Consider the following 8,082-nt stretch of genomic DNA (forward strand, 5'->3'; position numbering starts at 1 on the left):
GATGGGAGGGAGGGAAGGAGGGAGGGAGAAAGGAAGGAAGATGGGAGGGAAGAGAGGAAGGAAGGAAGACATAAGGAGGGAGGGAGGGGAAAGGAAGGGAGGGAGGGGGAGGAAGGAAGGAAGGAAGGAAGGAAGGAAGGAAGGAAGGAAGGAAGGAAGGAAGGAAGGAAGGAAGGAAGGAAGGAGGGAGGGAGGGAAGGATGGAGGGAGGGAGGAAGGATGGTAGGAAAGCGAGGAGGGAAGGAGGAAGAATGGAGGGAGGGAGGAGTGAGGAGGGAGGGAGAGAGAGAGGGAAGGAAGGAAGGAAGGAGTGAAGGAGGGAGGGAGGGCAGGAGGGGGAGGGAGTGAAGGAGGGAGGGAGGGTGGGAGGGGGAGGGAAGGAAGGAGGGAGGGAGAGAAGGAAGGGAGGGAGGGGGTGGGAAGGAGGGAGAGGGAAGGAAGGAAAGAAGGGAGGGAGGGGTGGGAGGGAGGGAGAGAGGGAGAGAGAGGGAAGGAAGGAGGGAAGGAAGGAGGGGGAGGGAGGGAGTGAATGAGGGAGGGAGGGAAGGAAGGAAGGAAGGAAAGAAGGAAGGAAGGGAGGGGGTGGAGAGAGAGGGAAGGAAGGAAGGAGGGAGGGAGGGGGGAGGGAGGGAGGGAAGGAAGGAAGGAAGGAAGGAAGGAAGGAAGGAAGGAAGGAAGGAAGGAAGGAAGGAAGGAAGGAAAGTTATCCGAGACAAACATCCTTTTGCAGATAATTGCTTGTTAATCAATCAATTCTACAGCTTCAAGGAACTGAAGGTAGCTGTTGTATACTGGGATCGGGGAGGCATTGAAGACACAGGAGTGAAAGTAACAGCTTGTTTATTCAGTTCACACAGAAGCAGGACCCAGCTGCGCTTGGCTCATATTTATACGGACCGCCACTAGGCGGCAGCCAATGAAATGAAAGCAAAGATTCCCGCCTAAACACAGGCTCGCATTTACACACAGACAGTTAAGGATTTGAACCCAAACCTATAACTAACCATTTATAACACTCCCTATGCAATTGGGTCAATACACAACACCCCTTCCCCCTGGATAATTCACACATCCATACAATGAATACAGTCATGTAGATAGACAGGCGGCTTTCGCAACCGTTCTGATTGCCATATTTCTGCCGGAGGTTCCCGGTCTACCCTCTGCTGACTGGGTAGACCAGGGCTCTTCAACCCGCTAACTATGGGTAAACCGGGGTCTAACTGACTACTCTGGCCGGGTAACCCAGTCTCTCTCTGTCTGTGAGCGGAACAGTCCCGGAAAGACTGGGAAACAAGTCTTCCAACACATTCTGATCTGTGGGCACTGCTCCTTCGGTCGAGGGCGGCTCAACCACGATTGAGTCGTCCAGCATGTTCCTGTGAGTCTCGCTAGACCCAGGAGACTCACACACGCCGCAGCTGTCAGGCAGCTCTCGGCTCTCCCCTTGGTCGGCGGCCAGGGTCTGGCTAGCCTGCCGCCGACACAGTTGGTTGATGTGGTGGTGCAAAACGCACCGGTCTTCCAGGACCACTTCGTGTGACAGACCAAATCCTAACCCGATAAACGTCAGGTCAACATTTCTATAAAAATGGTTAGACTCCCCCCCCCCCATGCCATAGAAGTATAACCTGCCCCCATGTGCCAGAGCTGCAATAATGCAATCTCTTGCTCCCATGCCATTCCCTTTTCCCTTTCAACTGAAACTCTTCTGGTGGTCCCCCATCCAAGGACAAAGCGGGGACGGTCCTGCTGATGAGACCATCTGAATGGGGCTGCAGTCTGTAGGAAGGGATCTTAGAGGTCTTCTAGTCCAACCCCCTGCTCAGGCATGAAACCATGTCCCATTTCAGATAAATGGTGGTCCGGTCTCTCCTTAAAAGCCTTCAGTGATGGAGCACCCACAACTTCTGGAGGCAAGGAGTTTGACGGTTAATTGTTTCCACTGTCAGAAAATTCCTCCTTAGTTCCAGGTTGCTTCTTTACTTGGTTAGTTTCCATCCATTGCTTCTTGTCCTACCTTCGGGTGCTTTGGAGAATAGCTTGACACACACCTACACACCCTCCCTCGCTTCTTTGTGGCAGCCCTTCAGATATTGGAAGACTGCTATCATGTCACCTGTAATCCTTCTTCTCACACATACCCACCTTTCTTTGTGTGTTTTAGTCACCAGTCCCCTAAACTGGACTGACTCTGGATTCAATCCACAGTTCTCCCCTTGGTTGCAGTCACTGGGACACCCGTTCATACAACCCTTTAGCTGCTGCATATGCAATGCATGTCTGAACCCAGTTTTCCTTGTGGACACAGGCATGGCTTAATGGAAGAAGTCCATCAGTGCATACAACCCGTTGCAGGGAGCCACAGTTGCAGTATGACCGCCTTGCAGATGTTCTCCACCGATCCCTACAGGCTCAACGTGACAGCTGTGAATCCGCTGGGGACAGCCAGTCATTTTTCCCACGTTTTCCTGGATCAGATCAGTGAGTTTTCAAGCAATTCTCACCTCTAGTTGTTCTGATGGGGGAATTAAAACAGTGTGCCCCCCAGCAAGAATAGGAAAACAGGGTTTTGTGTTCGGTCCTGGTGCAGAAATTTGGTTTGATAGCCCTTTTAATATCTTGGAACAAACCATCGTGGATCCAGTTCAACCACTTATTTAAAACAGGTTAGATATGTTGAAAGAAAAATCTGATCCAGTTCCAAGCCGGGAGAAAGGCACTGGAAATAAAATGGAGGCTAGCTGCTTAGGAAGGAAGGTCTGTTTATTGATGAGCAGAACCAGCAACAGCCTGCCGTTCTGGGACAGCTGACAAAATGGAGTTGAGAGTAGGTGGATTTTTACACCTTCTTTGGGGCTTTGTGTTTGAGACGCCTGTTCGTTGTGAAATGTACCTTGACCTGTACTTGAGTGTGCCCTTTTAGTATTCTAATTATTGTTGTCTGACTCCCATTGTGGCTGGGAGGTCACGCCCTGGCCTGGGAGCTGGGCGGGGAATGTAGATTTTAGGAGTGTTTTTCTAAATCCATCAGCTCCAACCTTCTATGAGAACTCTGGCTGTAGGCGTTTTGCTTATGAATAGTCTCAGTCTTTCTTTCTTTTAATAGATATTTTATTAAGTTTTTATAGTTACAATCTTTAGTGCTTAATAAACAACGTGGGGTCTGGGTCCACATATTTGACATCAATAGTAATACAACTTCCATTCCTACTTTCTTTTATTGGTTTATTATTTATTGGTTTATTATTTGCTTGATTGTCACTGGTGATCTTGGTGGGCGAATAAGCCAACTGACATAAAATGGATAGAAGCCTCCTCTCCTTCTGTTAGGAGAAGATTTGACAGTTTTATGGGACATGGAATAGTAGCTGGGATTCCACATTAAGGTTATTTCTCATGTCTTGATGTGGCCAGCTTTTATTTTTCTAGTTACAGGTAGTTAATAATAATAATAATAATAGTAATAATAATAATAATAATAATAATAATAATAATAATAATAATAATAATAATAACAACAACAACAACAATAAAGTTGGAAGGGACCTTGAAGGTCTTCTAGTCCAACCCCCTGCTCAGGCAGGAAACCCTATACCAGAGGTCTTCAAACTTGGCCCTTTTATGACCTTCAACTCCCAGAATTCCTCATCCAGGCATGCTGGCTGAGGAATTCTGGGAGTTGAAGTCCACTCCTCTTAAAGTCTATATCAGGGGTCTTCAAACTTGGCCCTTTTATGACTCGTGGACTTCAACTCCCAGAATTCCTGAGCCATCCTGGCTCAGCTTGGAAACCTCTCCCTTCCCCTCAGCATGGCTGGCTCAGGAATTCTGGGAGTTGAAGTCCACGAGTCCTAAAAGAGCCAAGTTTGAAGACCCCTGCCCTATACCATTTCAGACAAATGGCTGTCCAGTCACTTCTTTAAAACTTCCAGTGTTGGAGCATTCACAGCTTCTGGAGGCAGGTTGTTAATAACAATAATAAAGTTGGAAGGGACCTTGGAGGTAATTAGTAATAGTAGTAAAGTTGGAAGGGACCTTGGAGGTCATCTAGTCCAACCCCCTGCTCGGGCAGGAAACCCTACACCATTTCGGACAAATGGCTGTCCAGTCTCTTCTTAAAAACTTCCAGTGTTGGAGCATTTACTGCTTCTGGAGGCAAGCGTGTTCCACTGATTAATTTGTTTCTGTCAGGGAAGTTTCCTTAGTTCTAGGTTGCTTCTCTCCTTGATGAGTTTCCACCCGTTGCTTCTTGTCCTGCCTTCAGGTCTTTGGAAAATAGCTTAACTCTTCTTTGTGGCAGCCCCTGAGATGGCAAGCCCCCTTGATATTGGAATACTGCTATCATGTCCCCCCCTTGTCCCTTCTCTTTCGTTAAACTAGACATACACATTCTCTCAACCGTTCCTTATATGTTTTAGCCTCCTTCCCTAATCATCTTGTTGCTCTTCCGTTACTCCTTTTCTAGAGTCTCAACATCTTTGTTAACATCGGGTGACCAAAACATGGATGCAGTATTCCAATAGTGTGGCCTTACAAGGCAATGAAGAGGGTATTATACTGTCACGTGATTCTTGATTCATCCTCTCTTAATGCAGCTAGCGCACTGTGTTGGCCTTTTTGGCAGCCGCAGCACACTGCTGGCTCATATTTAAGTGATTGTCTACTAGGACTCCGAGGTCCCTCTCACAGTTACTTCTATTGAGCATGGTGCCACCTATGCTGTACTTGTGCATTTGGTTTTTCTTGCCTAATGTAGAACCTTGCTTTTTTCACCATTGAATTTCATTTTGTTAGTTAGTGCCCAGTGTTCAAGTCTGTCCAGATCCTTCTGTATCTGAAGCCTGTCTTCTGGAGTGTTGGCTATTCCTGCGAGCTTGGTGTCGTCTGCAAATTTGATGAGTTCCCCATCTATCCCTTCATCCAAATCGTTATGAAAGATAGTTTGCAGAGTACTCTTGGCCCAGAACGAGCCCTGGGAGCAACCCCCCACTACACCTTCCCTCCATATAGATGCAGTTCGCATTGAGCCACGTCCGCTGAGTACGGCCGGTCAGCCAGCTACGGATCCATCTGGTGGTGGTTCTGTCTACCCCACATTTTTCTATCTTGTCAAGTAGTAGGTTGTGATCTACTTTATCAAATGCCTTACTGAAGTCCAAGTAAATTAGTCATCTAGTCCAACCCCCTGCTCAGGCAGGAAACCCTATACCATTTCAAACAAATGGCTAGTCAGTCTCTTCTTAACAACTTCCAGTGTTGGAGCATTCATCGCTTCTGGAGGCAGGTCGTTCTCGACGTACGAGCACAACCGAGCCCAAAATTTTCTGTTGCTAAACGAGACAGTCGTTAAGTGAGTTTTGCCCCATTTTACAACCTCCCTTGCCACAGTTGTTAAGCGAACTGCTTAGGTTGTTAAGTTAGTAACACAGCTGTTAAATGCATCAGGCTTCTTCCATTGACTTTTCTTGTCAGAAGGTCACAAAAGAGGGGGTCACATGACCCAGGGACACTGCCACCGTCATAGATACATGCCAGTTGCCAAGCATCCGAATTTTGATCACGTGATCATAGGGCAGGGGTAGGCAACCTTGGCTCTTTTATGACTCGTGGACTTCAACTCCCAGAATTCCTGAGCCAGCCACGCTGAGGGGAAAGGGAGAGGTTTCCAAGCTGAGCCATGCTGGCTCACGAATTCTGGGAGTTGAAGTCCACAAGTAATAATACTACTAATACTACTAATACTAATAATAATAAAGTTGGAAGGGATCTTGGAGGTCATCTAGTCCAACCCCGGCTCAGGCAGGAAACCCTATATCAGGGGTATGCAACCTTGGCTCTTTTATGACTCGTGGACTTCAACTCCCAGAATTCCTGAGCCAGCCATGCTGAGGGGAAAGGGACAGGCTTCCAAGCTGAGCCATGCTGGCTCAGGAATTCTGGGAGTTGAAGTCCACGAGTCATATAAGAGCCAAGGTTGCCTACCCCTGCCCTAGATCAAGGGATCAAGCCTCCTTATATGGCCAGTGGATCCCCCTAGATCAGGGGAAGGCAAACTTTGCTCTTATATGACTTGGAAACCTCTCCCTTTCCCCTCAGCATGGCTGGCTCAGAAATTCTGGGAGTTGAAGTCCACGAGTCATAAAAGAGCCAAGGTTGCCTACCCCTGCCATAGGGGATGCTGCAACGGTTGTGTGAAAAACGATCATAAATCGCTTTTTTCAGGGCCACTGTAATTTCAAACGGTCACTAAACAAACAGTTGTAAGTCAAGGACTACCTGTATTGACATTTTTGGTTGATTTAATTCTCTCTTTCACTTTTCTTAGTCCGGCCAGACCCTCCAGAAAACATAACGGTCTCCCCAATCCAAGGGAAGACGAAAACATTGCTTGTGCAATGGAAGGCTCCTAGTTCCTGGTTATATCCTGAATATTTCCCCCTGAAATATGTCATCCGTTATTCGAGGGACGGATCCAGGCAAATCAGAACGGTGAGTGAGGGAGCTGGCAGTCACTCCCCACAGTTATTTCCTGAATAGCCTGAACCTCTGACCTGAACTTCTCTTTTTATTAATTATTTCATAATAATGTTAATATTTAATATGATGTATTGTTAGTTCTTTGCAATAGAGGCAATCCATGACTTGCAGGTACAATTGGGACCGAGATTTCTGTTGCTAAGCAAGGCAGTTTCACGAGTCATACTGTTGTTCCCAAAACTGGGTCTTAGCTTGGTGTTGAAGCCAACTGATCACCAAACCCAAGATATGAAAAAACTTTTATTTTGGTACCAAGAGATAAAAGTGACCTCAGCTTTGAAAGCTACCGAGGCCCCGATTACGGTTTTATAGCAGTTTTTATATTCAAAGGGGATTCACAGAGAAGAGCAACTAAGATGATCCAAGCCTGGAGACTAAAACATACGAAGAACGGCTGCAGGACTTGGGTTTGGCCAGTCTAAAGAAAAGAAGTAACGGGGACACTTGATAGCAGTGTTCCAGTATTTGAGGGGCTGCCACAAGGCAGAGGGGGGCCAGATTGTTCACCAAAGCACCAGAGGGCAGGACGAGAAACAATGGTTAGAAACTGACCAAAGAGAGAAGCAACCTGGAACTGAGGAGAAACTTCCTGACAGTGAGGACAATTAACCAGTGGAACAGCTTGCCACCAGAAATCGTGGGTGCTCCATCACTGGAGATTTTTAAGAAGAGACTAGACAGTCACTTGTCTGAGATGATATAGGTTCTCTTGCTCGAGCAGGGGGCTGGACTAGAAGACCTCCAAGGTCCCTTCCAGCTCTATTCTATTCTATTCTATTCTATTCTATTCTATTCTATTCTATTCTATTCTATTCTATCCCATCCCATCCCATCTATATTCTATTCTATTCTATTCTATTCTATTCTATTCTATTCTATTCTATTCTATTCTATTCTATTCTATTCTATTCTATTCTATTCTATTCTATCCCATCCCATCTATATTCTATTCTATTCTATTCTATTCTATTCTATTCTATTCTATTCTATTCTATTCTGTTCTATTCTAACCTGTATTTTTCTTTGCTTCCCCAGACCAGGCCTATCGAGAAGACCTCCTTTACCCTCATTGGGATCCGTTCTGGTGTAAACTACCACATCCAAGTAGCCGCGAAAGACTTCCTGGATAACGGAGAATACAGCGCCTGGAGTCCTCCAGCCTCTGGGGCGTCCTGGCAGCCGGAGTGAGGACTCGGGGCCCTCCATCCAGTGGTGGGATTCAAACGATTTGCACTACTTCAGCAGAACTGGTAGCTAATTTTTTGTTGCCCAGGCCCAGAATGGACTTCTGGAAGCGGCATCCTCCCCCCCCCCTCTCTCTCAGCTATCTATCTATCTATCTATCTATCTATCTATCTATCTATCTATCTATCTATCTATCTATCTATCTATCTGTTATGTCCCGAGCCGTGCAAACGGCTCGGGCGTTTGCAGGCAGTCCCGGGCAGGTGCAAAGCTGCCCGGGACCAGACAGGCTGTCGCCAGCGCTGTGCGCATGCGCGGGTGCTGGCGCGGGAAAAGTAAAAAAAATAATAATAATAA

At 46.8% G+C, this 8,082-nt stretch overlaps 1 protein-coding gene across 1 annotated transcript; it reads left to right on the forward strand.

Annotated features, from left to right (window-relative positions):
• The first annotated feature begins 2,025 nt into the window (after positions 1–2,025).
• EBI3 (Epstein-Barr virus induced 3) lies at positions 2,026–7,856 on the forward strand. Its single transcript, XM_039369439.1, has 3 exons — positions 2,026–2,484; positions 6,329–6,492; positions 7,576–7,856. Exons 1-3 carry the CDS (start codon positions 2,271–2,273, stop codon positions 7,726–7,728), a joined length of 531 nt encoding a protein of 176 aa, XP_039225373.1. The 5' UTR covers positions 2,026–2,270; the 3' UTR covers positions 7,729–7,856.
• The last annotated feature ends 226 nt before the right edge of the window (positions 7,857–8,082 follow it).

The sequence above is a fragment of the Crotalus tigris genome, unplaced genomic scaffold (genome assembly GCF_016545835.1).
Source record: "Crotalus tigris isolate CLP2741 ecotype Arizona unplaced genomic scaffold, ASM1654583v1 scf7180000021069.31290, whole genome shotgun sequence".
NCBI lineage: Eukaryota > Metazoa > Chordata > Lepidosauria > Squamata > Viperidae > Crotalus > Crotalus tigris.

Excerpts from the sequence above, each read along its gene's own strand:
- EBI3 (XM_039369439.1), top strand. The coding sequence starts at position 2,271 with ATGCAATGCATGTCTGAACCCAGTTTTCCTTGTGGACACAGGCATGGC. Across the intron at positions 2,485-6,328 it reads CGTTTTCCTGGATCAGATCA|TCCGGCCAGACCCTCCAGAA; the intron begins GTGAGTTTTCAA and ends CACTTTTCTTAG. Across the intron at positions 6,493-7,575 it reads GATCCAGGCAAATCAGAACG|ACCAGGCCTATCGAGAAGAC; the intron begins GTGAGTGAGGGA and ends TTGCTTCCCCAG.